Source organism: Dermochelys coriacea, chromosome 10, assembly GCF_009764565.3.
Source record: "Dermochelys coriacea isolate rDerCor1 chromosome 10, rDerCor1.pri.v4, whole genome shotgun sequence".
NCBI classification, from domain to species: Eukaryota; Metazoa; Chordata; order Testudines; family Dermochelyidae; genus Dermochelys; species Dermochelys coriacea.
This window is the reverse complement of record NC_050077.1, coordinates 69,456,402-69,472,630: the sequence shown is the minus strand read 5'-3', so window position 1 is coordinate 69,472,630 and position 16,229 is coordinate 69,456,402. Positions and strand designations below refer to the sequence as shown.

The window sequence follows — 16,229 nt, the reverse complement described above, 5'->3', positions numbered from 1 at the left end:
TGTTTCTGAGTGTGACTTTGTACAGATTTTCAAAGCAGCAGCAAAAATTGACTCTCATAAACCATTCTACATGAAAAATGAAGAGCTTAAAATAAACAAAAAAACCCCATAAGTTTAACCAGCCTCCACGGCTAAGCTTAGGTCATGGTTCAGTTTTATGTGGTTCAATGTTGTGCTGAATAAGCCAATACCAAGGAAGCAGACACAAAACTATGCATCACAGGAGGAAGGGAGAGGAATTGGGAAAATGCACATTGTATGCCCTTTGAAAGCAGCTTCCTGTGCTATTCAGAACAGACTCTCTTTGCACTTGGGAACTTGGGATAGTCTTCTTCAATTTCCGCTTCTGATCCAGTACCTTGATAGCAACCTCAATTAACCAAGGAAAAAAAGTAAAAAGCTAGTTTACAGGGTACCGTGCACTACACTAGTACAATTGTCTGCCCGTATGTGGTATCCAGTTGCCTGCAAAAACTGCCTTACCTTAGAATAATCCAAGCCTTTTGAAGTGACCACTGGCTGCAAACTGGCCTTAGTGACTCAGTGAGACTAGCAAGAATGAAAGTAGGTCAGAATGGACAGAAATATAATATCAAGACTTCTTATTTGTTTTTATGGACTGTGTTAGCCAGAAATGTTTAACATTCCTATCTTTTCAGATTAGTTGCATGTTGTTTCGACATTTTGCATTCATTACTGAGATACTATAGTTTCTAAATACTGCACAAGTTTCTCCATCTTATCAGGTTTTGGCAGTGTCCTTTTGAGTGCATCTGAGGCTGCAGTCTTAAAACTGTAACTTGTTTTTATTGCCATAATCAGAGTTAATTTTCATTTCTGTTGCTACAGTAAGACCTATGCATTACATTAACAAAACAAATGTTAATGTGGCATGCAGTACATAAACTACAATGTACATTTCATGGAGCTGTAAGAATAATAAATAAAAAGTAGATAGCATGTAATATATTACCACCTACTGACTCAATCAAGGAGATTGCTTTTGTTCTGTTCATAGCTTTACATTGATTTTCGTCTTGTGCATGACAGTTTAAATTCTAGCACCAAGTTGTAACTGTGGTGCTTGTGTCAGTATACAGTAGAGATGGGCTCAAACTATAGCATTAATCTCTGCATCTGGATTCTAACATCCTCAAAATTTGGGAGTGTTTAGAACTGGCATTCTGGTTTGGCCCGTTATAAAAATATGAACCATTTGTAAAATTAAGATCCAGGTCCAGATTCGGAGTTTGAATCTCACCAAAGCTCAGTAGCATTTTGATCCAAAGTTTTGATTCAGGTCGCTCTCTAATCTGGATCTGATCACTAATGAAACAGAAGTCAGAACCTTCTACCCCTTTTTAAGCTACTTCATAGAAAGGCTATATGACCTGAGTAATAAACACAGAGCTACGTGGGGGGGAAATGTGTGTAAGGCAGAGGATTATTAAATAACAGAAAATAATTTGAGACACACAAACAGGACCTCCTTAAATAACTTTGAAAGGGTCATGGTAGACAGAGATGGGGGGTGGGGGGGAAAGACTGATCACTATCCAATAAGTAAATCCTTCCCCCTACAGTGGTAGGATATAATCCCAGTTAAGGATCTATCAAACTACCACTACACTTGAGCTATACACCTTATGAGCCATGCTAGAAAACTTTTTTTCACAAACTGGAATATGAACTAAAACTTTTAGTTGGCCCCACTCTCCCACTTAACATAAGGGAGCTTAATTTTGTTAATTAACCCCAGCCCTCCTCCTCCGTATCCAAACCAGTAAGGATTTTAATATCTCAATTTGGCATTGCCTACCTTTGGGAAAACAAAGGCTCTGTATTGTTGCTTGTGAAGCATCTCCCCACTCTTTTCTCTCATTGCAGGTTTGCTGACAATGGCATTGGCCTGACCTTGGCAAGGTAAGCATTATTCATTCCTAGTTTGCCATCCTCCGACTTTGGCCTATGATTCCAAGACAGAGTTTGCCATAAGCAACCCCTTTAACATACAGTCTTGTCTCTCCTAGCGGCGGAACTTTCCCACATGACGATGGTTCAAAGCAAGAAATAAAGAACAGCCTGTTTGTCGGTGAGAGTAAAAACGTGGGGACAGAGACCATGGACAACCACATTTGGGGGCCCGGAGGCCTGGATCACAGTGGAAGGACTCTCCCCATAGGCCAGTAAGTTTTGCCCTGCACAAGTGATCAGTTCCTATCCCTTCTGTTTGTTTCAGTTTACATATTTTTTCAGCACTATTTGGTGTAATTTAAACTGAAGAAATTATACACAGAGGATTTTGTTTCATGTCTCTTATTCCCAAGGTCCTCATTGTGCAGCTACTGCTGGCAGGCATGTGCTTGCAGGCTACCAGGACAGCATCAATACCTGCTTCGTGAACTGGGCTGGGGGGATAGCTAAAGTAGAGGAAGAGTTTGCTAACTGGGCAAGCTTTTCAGCTGTGTACATGTAGTCAGCAAGGATCGGGCAATGCAGCAATCTCCACCCGTATCAGCTGCCAGTCACCAAGGAAATCATTCAGGACCCCTGCCTGGGCTTTGGACCAAGCAGAATTGCTGCTGGGTTCGCATGATCTTTGTGCCCTTGTTAAATGTTTTACAAGCTGCCTGTGAATTTTGTGGGTGACTTTGTGCGTGATCTTAGTGCTCTGAGTTGGTTTTGCAAATGCAAGGATATTTTCTTGTTTTTAAAAACGTAACTACCCCAAGAGAAGCCTCCAGTGCACAAAGAGCTTGAATGCCGTCTCTTTCTGCTTGGCATTCCCCAATTCTGCTTGTCAATGGAGGAACAGTAGTCCTATACCAACAGTGAAATGATGTTTTTAGTACCCCGTTCTACAGTCCTTTGTCTTCAGTGGAAGTTGTGTGTAAGAGCTCCCAAAGGCAAGGAGCACTCACTTGAATGGGATATTCTTGTGTGAGGAAGGACCACTCATGTGAGTAAGGGATTGTGGTCTTGTTTATTATGAGCAATCTTTGGCATGTTTTATCCAAGCCTGTTAAAGGGTTAAAACGTCAGTCACTCAAATCAGAATGTGAAAAAGCATGCGTCTTCTCTACCTTTCCACTGGTATCTAAATGATCTCTGGGTTAATGTGCTCTCGAGTGTGCCAGCTACCTTAAAACTGTATCCTAGGCAGTGCAACAGTGTTTTGCTTCTTTAAAAGCCAGTTTTTATTTTATTTGTGCCAGACTGCTTATCTCCATGCTCCTATGAAAGCTGCCCTGGGATTTCAGCCCTGCAGTGATTCAGAATGAGGAGTGCAGATCTGATTGCTTTCAGGTTTTGCTGCTGCTGCAGAACTTGTTTGTGGCTGCAGCATGATTTTTTTTTTCTTTTTAGGCATTATCCAATGTTCCCTGCCTTTAGGAGTACAGATAAAGGTGATCTGCTTAGACACGAGAGACCTTGACTGAACTCATAAGAACTGAAGGGTTGCGCAGGCTAAAACAAAAGCAGCACTAACTCAGTTATCCTGCTGGCTGGGCAAAATAATGTCAGCTACACAGCAAGCATCATGAAAAGGAGGACTTGTGGCACCTTAGAGACTAACAAATGTATTTGAGCATAAGCTTTCGTGAGCTACAGCTCACTTCATCGGATGCTGTAGGTCATGAAAGCTTATGCTCAAATAAATTTGTTAGTCTCTAAGGTGCCACAAGTCCTCCTCTTCTTTTTGCGAATACAGACTAACACGGCTGCTACTCTGAAGCAAACATCATGTAGCTATCCATTATCCAAGATACAGACTGATGTCTATGGTAACTCATTCTGACCAAATCTCCCTCTCTCTCTATTTTTCAACTATTTTTAGGAATTTTCCAATTCGAGGGATTCAGTTCTATGATGGGCCAGTCAATGTCCAAAACTGTACATTTCGCAAGTTTGCTGCACTGGATGGTCGCCACACAAGTGCCCTGGCATTCCGGCTCAACAATGCCTGGCAGAGCTGCCCCAATAACAATGTCACAGATCTTCTATTTGAAGACGTTCCCGTGAGTTATTCCTTAAAATGGGCTCCTGGTCATTTGGTTTTGGACTTGAGTGTGATGGTGAAAAATATGATTCAGGGAAATGGCCATTGGGAAAAACCAACATCAGAATTGTAAGCCTAACAGCCTAATCCCAGTGATTGCCACGTTTTTAGCAAATTAGGTGTAAATTAGGGATAAGAAAACTGGTTTGGATAAAAAAATAAACAAGCCCAACTTTCTCACAGACTCGGAGCAAACCAGAACCAGACCTATTTCCCCAAAAGTTTGTTTAACATATAAATAAATAGCATTTCTATTTCTGTGAGCCTCTGCACTACCATAGGCCTGATTCCATTCCCATGTACAAGGAGTAATTCTACTGAAGTTAATAGAATAAAACCAGTATAGGTGAAAGGAAACTAAGGCTCCTTTGGTTCCAGCTGGGGTAAGATGTTGAAATGCCAGCATAGAAAGGCTGTTCTTATAAAAGTTCCAGCTCAATCAGAAGGAAGAAATACTAAGGAACATGCCTGTGAGCAGAATCAAGGTTGAATTCTGTTCTTATTTACATCTGGTAATTCCATTGACATCAGTTCCCCAAATGTAAATCAGAGCAGAATTGAGCCAAAAAGCTTCTGATCTGCTTTGAATAAGCATGTGAACTTTTGAGTGCTTGTTTGTACCAAACCAAGTAATTTAGTTAGAACTAACCCTGGTGAGAAAGAGAGTGACAGGTATTTTTGCATCTGCTTTTACAAATATATGCCTGCTGCTCCTGAGAGTGTCCCTCTTCCTGATGAAATATACCTAGCAGCTGTGTAACCCACTTAACAAGCCTTGCAACCCTGTTTACAGACATCTGTGTATTGAACGAATAATTTTGATTGCCTCATGTTTACTAAATACCAGATATGCTAAAATTTCATGAGAGAAGTTGATTAAAAATCCTTGGCCAACTGTCTGGTAGGGAGAAAAATAATCCCCCAAAGTGTCCATCCCAGCCTCAGCCACATTGCATCAGGCTGGTTTGTGACATTGAATTTATTTAACTTGGATAAGAACCACCAGTCAGAAGTCACTTAAGCAGCTACGTCCCCAGGGAGGCCGCTGATTGTTCCCAGTGTAAGTGCAACTTTATGTAACATACAAATTTTAAAAAATGAAGAAGTAATAGGAACACATGAACTGGGTCAGATAAAATAAAAACTCCCCTGAACCTCCCTCCAAAACGTGAACTGCACACCCTAGGATGGAGGCCAGGAGTATGCTGGTGGTTTTGTCCTCTACCTTTTCCATTCCTGGTCAACAGGAAAGGGCTTATGACCTTAAGACTTTTGCTGTGCATGATTTAGCTCTGCTTTAGCCTCAAGCACTGACCATGCATGCAGTATGTAGACAAGGGAGGGGCAACTCAAATATTCTAGCAAATGTCACTGACATTCCTGCTAGCTGACAAGGCCAACACTGTCAAAAGTGGCCACGGATTTTGGGTGCTCCTTTTTGGGGAGCCAGCCTGATTTACTCAGAGCCTGATTTCCTTCCACAGGTGCTGAGCACCTAGAAGCTCCATTGACTTCAACTAGAGTTGTGGGTGCTCAGAGCTTCTGAAAACCAGATCTAAGATGCCTCAAGTTGAGGACACACAAACTGAGGCACCCAAAATCAATGGCCATTTTTTAAAACATTGGCCCTAATGTACAATTAAGTTTCCCCATCCCTGCAGTGACTAGCAAATCTAAATGCAGCTTCTTGTCCAAACTATTTTTCAGTGCTAGTTTAAATCAAACAATTCGAGCCATTCCAACAACCACAGAATTGTCCTTCACTTAAAATGCTAAGCAGTGAATTGCTCCTCTGGTATGTAAATATGTCACTGTTCTGTTTAGATTACCTCAAGAGTGTTTTTTGGAGAACCTGGACCCTGGTTCAATGACCTGAATATGGATGGTGATAAAACATCAGTTTTTCATGATGTGGATGGCTCTGTGTCAGAATATCCCGGCTCATACCTTATAAAGGAAGATAACTGGTTGATCAAACACCCAGACTGTATTGATGTGCCAGACTGGAGAGGTGCCATCTGCAGTGGGCACTATGCACAGGTACAAAGAATTTACACTACTCCACTGGCATTGTATTGGAAGTACAGGAGTAGAAGGTGATCGGTTTATACCTATTTTAAATTTCTCAGTACCGTAGGGCTTAACGTCATCTTGAACTCAGAAATATGCACTTTTATAGGACACTCGGGGTGTCATAGCATTTGGCAGTGCATCTGCCTGAATGGTTTTGCACACAGAGATGAGTTTGCCTGTCAATATTATGGCACATTTTCAGAGGCACTTAAAAAATTTAGGCCATGAATATGAAACAATGAAAAGAACACTGCACTTCTGTAGCAACTTCTATCCAAAGGTCTCCAAGCATGTCAGAAGCATTCATAAATTAAGTTTCACAGACTGACTCTAAGGTAGGCAAGTGTTGTTTTCCCCATTTTTATGGAGGAAATTGTGTCATAGCTGAGTTAGGTGACTTACCCACAGTCTCATAGGAAGTCTCTTGTAGAGGCCAGATAGAATCTGGATCTCCTAACTTCCATTCCTGTTACTTAACCACAAAACTATTATTCCTTCCACAAAAGCACCTGGTACCACTGCCTAGAACCAGTCCTTCACTCTCTATGTGCAGTGACTTTTTTTTAGCTTTTGTTTTAGGTACTGCAAGTGTTCTCAGAGTAACATACTTAAAGCCAATTTGTAGCCATCTATCTTATTAAACCGACTGTGACCATTTCCCTAATCTAGATATACATCCAGGCCTACAAGTCAGCCACCCTGAAAATGAAAATAATCAAAAATGACTACCACACTCATCCTCTCTACCTGGAGGGGGCTTTAAGCAAAAGCTCTCCTTACCAGCAGTATCAGCCAGTTATAACACTGCAGAAAGGTTATACCATCCATTGGGACAAGACGGCACCTGAGGAACTAGCTATATGGCTCATCAACTTCAACAAGTGAGTGATCCCTCCAAACCCTACCCCATGAAAGTAGCATCCCAACCCAGTAAGTTAGCTGTAAATGGTTAAAGAGTGATGTTACTGAATTAGTCATGAGGCATTCTTTCAGGGTTGAAGACCACTCTGAACTGCCCCATCTTTTAATTTGTCATGATTACTTATGTCCCCCCGGATATATTTTTTTTAGATGACTAGGATCAAATTAATGCTTGGTGAATAGATGCCAATGGTGTTAGATCAGGGATGAGTGTAGCCCATATTGCTTAAGTGGCACATAGATGTTCTCTTAAAGGCTAAATTATGTTGACCAGCCAGGAAAAAATTGTTACATTTCAGAGTGAACTATTTAACTCGGCTGATGACATGCCCAGGAAAGTCATAGTCATGTGTCTATTATTTGTTATAATGTGGCTCTTTGCTATTTTAGGAATGACTGGATCCAGCTAGGGTTGTGTTATCCTAAAGGGACAACATTTTCCATTCTCTCAGACATCCACAATCGTCTCTTGAAGAAAACATACAAAACTGGGACCTTCTATAGGACTTTGCAGATGGACAAATTGGAGTACAGATATCCTAACAAAGGATACTATTACTGGGATGAGGACACTGGGTAAGGAAATAGCCCTTGGTCAACTAGACAGATATGAGAGAGCCATCTGAACCAGAAAGTGGTTTGGCCCAGACCAACAAACAGATTCCTTGAGACGTGATCAACTTTTCGTTTCCTTCTGACTCATGGTGGCTGCCACTCATTCGTGTGCTCCCAGTCACAGCCACTTGCCTCCGATGGCTCCCAGTGCCAAATGAATGCACAGCAGAGTAAAAGGAAAAGCAGAAAGAGGACCCAGTTCATAGCAATGAAGTTGCACTAAACAAGCATAAACCCCTTCTCATTTCAAAAATTTGATTGAGGAATCTTAAACCATGATCATTTATGAGCATCAAAATATTTGATGCATAGCTGCCTAATGGATTTGAACAGGGCAAATTTACCCCTTGGGAGATAGGACTCTTTCTTATGGGAAATTTGAGGCTGCTTTTTGGAGAGAGAGAGAGAGAGAGAGAGAGAGAGAGAGAAAGTGATGTATATTTATAATAAATACAGGGAGGCTAGCACTCCCTCAATGGAAATGTTTGGGCAGGGGGTTGTGGATCTATGTTTCCATCCCCACAATATCTCACAGAGGAGGGACTGGAGTGGGCTGTGGTGCATGAGATTGGACTGACCACTGGGGAGCAGGAAGAACTCCTTGGCCCAGTCTGGTGCCACCTTCCAGTCACCATGAATCCCAGTGGAGACACCTGGCCTGATGGAGGAGCAGGAGCACATGCCCTAACTGCCAAGGTGGGGTGGAGGATGGCACAGAGTACAGGCATCTGGACAGGGAGCAAGGGGGCGATAGCGCACATGGCACCAAGCACCTGGTAAGGGGTGGGGGAGTGCAGGGCACCAGACTTGGAGGAACTGCTGTAGGAATGGCCGTCAGAGCTACCATGAAGCCCCTTCCCAGCCTGGATGGGTTGCCCATCTCCCCCTGCCCCCCCACTTCAATTCTCAGTACAGTAACTCCCTTTTGCTCTCCCTCCCATCCCTCCACCCCGATTCACAGGGAATATCCTCCCCCCTCTGAATAAATATATATACACACACTGATTTATGTAAAAATAACAGACCTCTAGAGCTATATAAATATACAGTGTGTGATGTGGTATAAATATTCTATTAGCATCAGTCTAGGATGGCTGTCTTACATATTTGTTATCATGAAGCACTGAGACGTACTCTATTATAACCTGGACCTATTCGTTTTAGTGTGTAACACCCTATGACTTGTGCATTGTCACCCCCGATCTGCAGGCTGCTGTTTCTCAAACTCAAAGCCCAGAATGAGAAGGAGAAATTTGCCTTCTGCTCGGTCCAAGGCTGCGAGAGAATAAGGATCAAAGCTGTGATCCCAAAGAATGCCGGAATCAGTGACTGTGAAGCCATGGCCTATCCAAAATACATGGAAACTCCAGTAGTAGATGTGCCAATGCCTAAGAAGCTCTCTAACTCACTACTGGTAAAGTACCTTGTTTGTTACTACATTTTCATTACCATTGTTCTGTTTCCTTGTAAATTTACAAACTTTATCATGCATCATTCCACATAGCTGTGGAGACCATCTCTATAAGAACTACTCTACCCAGGGCATAACTTCCTGAATGGTCCAGAAATGTAAAGCAACCTAAACCAGCCACCAGCTAGTACAGAAAACCCAGATTCATAAAAGGAAGAGAAACATAAAGCTGCAGCAGGTGTTCCGTAACCGTTACTTTTCCATATGATATGCCTGCCTCTTAGGGATAGGTGCTGGATACTCATGGAGCAATGGGGATAGCTCTGGGGTAATGAAGACTGCATTTCACAGTAAGAATTTGATCTCCTGATGGTCAAGGGTAGAGTGCTGTGCACAGAAACACAACACACAAAGTGATGAGCAGGGCAACAGGTTGCTCAGGAGAACTTGATCTTGCTCTGATGAGAGTTCTGCTGCATGGCTGCCAGCCATGCCTGCCTAATAGCAGAAGCAATGCCAGAGGGGGGAATGCATAGCTAAGGGTATGTCTATGCTGCAAAGAAAAACCCGTGGCACTAAGTCTCAGAGCCCAGGTCAATTGACTCAGGCTCACAGACCTCAAGCTGCAGGGATGAAAATAGCAATGTGGATGTTTGCACATCAAGGATTGTGCTGAAAGACAGGTTCATGTTCTGCTCCCAGCCCAGCCCTTTTTGACCTTTCTCACTTGGAGCAGGCATGTAGGATCAAAGCTTCAATTAACTACATATCACTGCACAAAACAAAAATTTCCTTGTTGTGAAACTAGCAAAATTTAAATGTTGACAGGATCAGCTCAGAGGTTAAGATTTTGCCCAGATTTCTTTAACAATGTAATTTGGCAAGTGTCAACATATTAAGTACTTTTTTATTGTTGATTAAACTGCTAGGAAGCTCTTGGTTTAAAATAAATAGCATTTGGGGAATGTACAAAAGTGGTAAACACCATTTTCTATTTTTGAACAGAAGAATAAGGACCATTTCCTAGAGCTGAAAGTAGAAACTTTCAAGACCAGATACTTCCACCTCAGGGATGACTTTGCATACATTGAGGTAAGTGGTTCCTTCTCAGCCACATTTGTTGGATTTTTAGAAATACATAGGTTAAGATTCTGGGGTTTCACCCAGAATTTACTGAGAAAATGACCACTGATGGTTATTAGGAATTAGGTTCATTCAGGCTAGGTCTCTTATGAAAATGAGTAGTACTACAACATAATAGGCAAAGATTCAAGTTGATCCAAGGAAGGAGATAGGGAATACTATTCCTTGAAGCAAAGGGCAGTTCAATGCTGCCATGCCACAATCATGAAGCTTCGTACAGTTAACTGTTATGAACTTGGATTTCTTTGGCACTCAAGAGTTTTTTCTTTTCTGCAGGTTGATAGTAAGAAGTTTTTCCTTGCTGATGATGGTATCCAAGTAGCTGTGATTGATGGGAAGCATGGAAAAATTGTTGACCGAATAAGTTTCAAAAACTCTATTCTACAGGGAATCCCAACACAGATAGACAATTATGTCACCAACATCAAAAACAAGTGAGTAAATAATTCAGTGTGTAATAAAACTTTAGCACACAGGAGTGTTGCTGAAACACTAACCCCTTTTCTTAGCCTAGGTCACGTGATATGGCTTAGAGTTACAAAATCTTAATTGTCCTGTTCCATGACATGGTTCAGTATCAACCTCATCAGAATCCAAATGCTGAGTTTCAAAGTAGCTCTAAGGCATGCATGGTAAACCTGTGAAAAAAATATTCATTATCAGTTCCTACACCACAGTGCTCCTAATCTGTTTTCATATTGCCGGAGTAATCTGTTAGTTCTCATCAGATGCCACTAATAAAATATATGCATGCTACGTGCATACGTTCCATCTCTAAACACACGTGCAGTGTGTTTTGATTTCTGTAAGCATGCTAGCCAGAGATCCAGAGCAATGAAACTAGACTGTTGAGTACCAAACACATGTTCCGAGCAGCTGTATCCTGGAGCACAGTACTCTAGCCAGCCTGAAATACTAATAGAAACCATATCAATGCTTCTTAAATTGAGGATTGTGTTCTCTGCTCATATTGGTTTGTAGAGTATTAATACATGTAATTGTTGTCAGAGGCATTTATTCTTATCTTTTATCAAGTTACTGATCCATGAGAGGACCTTCCCTCTTATCCCATGACACCTTACTTTGCTTAAGAGCCATTGGTGAGGGACCTTGTCAAAGTAGGTCTGAAAATCTAAGTACACTATATCCACTGGATCCCCCTTGTTTACATGCTTTTTGACCCCCTCAAAGAATTCTTGTAGATTGTTGAGGCATGATTTCCCTTTACAAAAACCATGTCGACTCTTCCCCAACAAGTTATGTTCATCTGTGTCTGACAATTTTGTTGTTTACTATAGTTTCAACCAGTTTGCCCAGTACTGAAGTCAAACTTATTGGCCTGTAATTGCCAGGATCACCTCTGGGGCCCTTTTTAAAAATTGGTGTCACATTAGCTATCCTCCAATCATTTGATACAGAAGCTGATTTAAATGATAGGTTACAGACTACAGTTCTGCAGTTTCACATTTGCGTGCCATCAGAACTCTTGGATGAATACCATCTGGTCCTGGTGACTTACTACTGTTTAGTTTATGAATCTGAGGTGTCCTTAGAGGAGGTTTTGGAACAATCTGGGACAGTTCCTCAGATTTGTCACCTAAAAAGAGTGACTCAGGTTTGGGAATCTTCCTCACATCTCAACCATGAAGACCAATGCAAAAAATTCATTTAGTTTCTCCACAATGACCTTATTGTCCTGAGCGCTCCTTTAGCATCTTGATTATCCAATGGCCCCAGTGGTTGTTTAGCAGGCTTCCTGCTTCTGATGTACTTACAAATTTTTTGCTATTACTTTTTGAGTCCTTAAATAGATGTTCTTCAAATTCTTTTTTGGCCTTCCTAATTATATTTTTATACTTCATTTGCCAGAGCTTATGCTCCTTTCTATTTTCCTCACTAGGATTTAACTTCCACTTTTTAAAGGATGACATTATGCCTCTCACTGCTTCTCTTACTTTGTTTAGCCACGGTGGCTCTTTTTTGGTTCTCTTACTATGTTTTTTTTTTTAATTTGAGGTATACATTTAAGTTGAGCCTCTATTATGGTGTCTTTAAAAAGTTTCCATGCATTTTACTTTTGGTGCTCTACCTTTTAATTTCTGTTTAACTAACCTCCTTGTTTTTGTGTAGTCCCCCTTTCTGAAATGAAATGCTACCGTTTGGGACACTGTGGTGTTTTCTCCACAGAGGCTTGTTTGTGGGGTTCTGGGTGCAGGGGCAATGGGACTCTTCAGAGGCTTCCAGGTGAAGGTTGTTGGGGTTCAGCAGAGGGGTCTGGGTGTGGGGGTCTCAGCAGGAGTTTCTGACTTCTGGAGGAGTGGGGCTTGGTGGGATGGGGGTCTGGGTGCACTAATTGGTTGTCAGTGGCATGGGAGTCTGGATGTGGGGGCTCAGGGTGGTGCAGGGGGTCGGGTATGAGGGTTGGGGTTTGAGTGCAGGGAACTCAGTGGGGGTGGTCTGGGTATGGGGGCAGGGGTCTGGAGGCAGGGGGTCTGGGTTCAGGGGGGCTCCAGATGCAGGGGTTGAGGTTCAGTGGGGTGAGGTTCGGGTATGGAGGGCTAGGGGGGTTGTAGATGTACCGGGTGAGGCTTGGCAGGGGTCTCTCGGTATGGGAGGAGCAGCTCCCCTCCCCCCACAGCTGAGGAGTGATGGATGCAGGAAGCAGGGGAGGATGCTGAGCTTCCTGCAGCTGGGGAAGGTTTCTGGAGGTGGGTCTGACACAGCCCAAGCCACTCCTTGCAGGGGAAGAGGAAGTCCCATCCTCTCCTGCCTTCAGCCCAGCCAGGACTAGCAGCTAATCCCGGCTCAGGGTAGGAGCCACTGGCTGGAGTGTCCCCAGCCCCACAGTAATTTACCTCTCCACTGGCTGCTCTGAGTGTCTGAAACGTTGTACCTGGGTTGCTAGGGAGTTGTGTGTGACTGTTTTTGCAGCTTCCCTTTGCTTCCCTGTCAGAAAGTCATTTTTCTGTGGGGAAGCAAAGAAATCTGCAGGGGACATGAATTCTGTGCGTGCACAGTGGCGCAGAATTCCCCCAGGATTAAATTAAAGCAGTACAACTTGTGTGTGTGTGTGTGGGCAAGGCCTATGAACATGATCTTTGGACCTGCTGAGCCCTCAATTTCCATGGAAGTCAATAGGAGTGAAGAGCAGCTAACACCTCACAGATCCTAATTTTGCAATATGTATTTAGTAGGGTAGTAACCTTGGATTATTCTTCTGCTCTTCTGAAATGTTCTCTTAGTCCTTTACTCCATTCTCCTACCTGCTTTCTGGAAATGGGATATAGCCAGACATTTTAGCTATAGCTGTTAAATATACCATTTATCCAGGAAAGAAAAATGGGGTCTGCTGTGATGAATCTGTTTGAATTATACATTTTTAATAGTTTTTTTTTCCTGGAATAACAGAGCCTATTAGTTCACTCTAGGAATTTACTGCAGGCCAAGTGTCATATTTTGTGTATGTTCATACTTTTGTGATGAGTTTCCCAAAGCAAATAGCTGGAACAAGTTGAAGCTATTTTTTGAAAGCTCCAAGACGGGAAAGGTTTAGCTGAAATAAATGATTTTTAATAAAGTGAAAGAACAAAAAATCTAATATCAGATCAAAAATTTAACTAAATACATGCTGTAAACCCAATTAGTTTTCTAACAGTGCAAGTATTAAACATAACAGCTGAGATTTAAACTAAAAACCGACTAAAGGTTTGTCTATACTACAATGGCACAGGTACGATGCACTGTAGTGTAGACACTTTCTACAGTGATGGAAGAGGTTTTTACATTGCTGTAATTAATCCACCCGCTTGAGAGATGGTAGCTAGGTTGATGAAAGAATTCTTCCATCGACCTAGCAGTGTCTACACTGGGGCTTAGGTTGGCTTAACTACATCTCTCCTCTCAATAGTGTGAATTTTTCAAGTTTTAGGTGGAGATCAGGCCTTAGTGACTATTAACCCTTTTGTTCCTGTTTTTTCCTTGTAATTGCTGTATTGCCATTATCCCATTACAATGGATTTTAATGGAATTGTTATGTTGAGATGTAGCTAGTCCATTCAGCAGCACAGCGGTTGCATTCTATGTAGTAATATCTGGAAAACAAGGAACTCTTGGATGGCTAATTATAGTGACAGTTTGTACTACTGTCACACAATGGGGCCAATCCATCAAGGCTTTCTACCTGCAGAACACCCCTTGACATCACTGGGACACCTTACCTGGAGAGCTTGGAAGATAGAGTAAAATAAATTAAACTAGTCAAACGTTTTATCAATCACTCTGCAACACTTCTTTAATGAAGAGGAGCACATTTGACTGCAAGGACAAGAGCCCATCTGTGCCTCATTGAAGTCACTCCCATTTTCTTCAGTCGGGTCAGGATTTCTTGGTGCAATCACTGGAGGGGTCTGGGCACCTTGCAGAACTTCATTAACCTGCTTATACTTCAGCTTGGATGGTTCTGTCTACAGAATGCCCCTTCCAGGTTCAATTTGATAGGGGATTTTTCTTCACCTTCTGCCCTAACCTATTTTATAGTGTTGCTTAGACAGCTGCTGAATTTTACCCCAGAGGTCGCTGCAGATTTGTGATAGGTAAAATGATCTGATCCCTGAACTATACATCATTTGTACTTCAGTCTGAGTTTATAAAGCATCCCAGGACTTTTGGAAGACGTATACTATTTATAAGGACACTAATAATGCACTTTTGCATCAAACATGCAGTCAAAAAGAAGGAAAATTGTCAGACCCTCTGCACAGATTCCAGGGACGTGAATTTATTTGAGATTTAGTCCATTGCTGATATGAAAACAAATAGTTAATTGAGAATTGCTTAGTGCATCCCAGATGAAGTACATTCCACTCACTGAGTGGCATGTGATGGAAATGCTGATTTTGAAAATTTAAACCTCTCTAGAAACTCAGTGTAAAATGAGCAAATTAAATATGCTTCCTAATTGATTTTGCATATATGGAAAAGTGAATATGTGGCTAAGTCATTGGAGAACATTGATGACCTAGTTCGCAGGTGTCCCAGTGTCACACTGATGGCAGACACCAATGTTTAAATCAGACAAATGATAAAGTGGTTTATTGTTCGTTTGTTTATAAATGCTTTGTTTTCTTTAGTTCTATAGTGGTGATGGCATCCAAAGGCAGATTCATTTCAAAAGGACCCTGGACCAAAGTACTGGAAAAACTTGGAGTTGAGAAGGGTTTTAAGTTAAAAGGTAAGGAATTTTAAAAATGTAAATACAAACTTTTGATTTGTTTACCTAACAAGTTAAAAGCCTTTAATATATCAACTCCTGCTAGTAAATTGACCTTGCACAAATGAGTGGGCACTGTGCTTCTCAACTGGACTCATGTGTTAGTGAGAGAGATGCAGACCTCCCTCCTTGAGGACAGTTTGGGAAAGACCTCAGGATTCCTGTCACCCAGGCTCACTGTGATATCTATCATTGGGGGATACGGCATAAGGAGAAGCCACACTCTTACAACGTCCTGGGGCTGCATGGATGCTAAGATGGCATCCACATCAGCTGTAGAGAAGGCAGTGCATTTTGATACCCTTCTTGGAAGAAGTGCCCAGATAGCGCCCTTCCAAGCGGTGGGGAGTGAAAACACCAAATTAAAGACCATCTGAGTGTGTCCAGGTGTCTCCTAAACATCCAGACTGTTAAACCAGAGTGCCAAGTATCAGCACAACTAAACAGCTATTTTAAACAGAGGCTTATTTAATCCTCCAAACTTCCCCCTGCTTTGCTTGCACGTGCCTACTCCTTCCCTATCTACCTAACAATATTCTGTGCCTACAGTGCTACAATTAACACAGAATTGCTTTGAATTCCCTCCTGAAAGTAATCCTCTATAAGGCAATACGTCTCTGCACACTGTCACAGCAATGACCATTGCTAAAGGCTGTTCCCAAAAGTAATGACATAGTTTTAGAGAAGGTAGAGAACTTACTTCATGGGAAATGGAAAAGAGGTGCCAGAGCCATCTT

The 16,229-nt window shown here is 42.0% G+C and overlaps 1 protein-coding gene across 2 annotated transcripts in view; it reads left to right on the top strand.

Moving 5' to 3' along the window:
- LOC119862506 (cell migration inducing hyaluronidase 1) overlaps nt 1-16,229 on the top strand; it is a 148,825-nt gene that overhangs the window by 122,265 nt on the left and 10,331 nt on the right. For both annotated transcript variants that reach the window (XM_038419329.2, XM_038419328.2), the window contains exons 19-28: nt 1,888-1,923; nt 2,031-2,186; nt 3,839-4,019; nt 5,885-6,100; nt 6,803-7,014; nt 7,445-7,630; nt 8,879-9,083; nt 10,086-10,172; nt 10,500-10,657; nt 15,353-15,453. In XM_038419329.2, the coding sequence (XP_038275257.1) occupies nt 1,888-1,923; nt 2,031-2,186; nt 3,839-4,019; nt 5,885-6,100; nt 6,803-7,014; nt 7,445-7,630; nt 8,879-9,083; nt 10,086-10,172; nt 10,500-10,657; nt 15,353-15,453 (1,538 nt within the window). The remainder of the gene's footprint in view (nt 1-1,887; nt 1,924-2,030; nt 2,187-3,838; nt 4,020-5,884; nt 6,101-6,802; nt 7,015-7,444; nt 7,631-8,878; nt 9,084-10,085; nt 10,173-10,499; nt 10,658-15,352; nt 15,454-16,229) is intronic.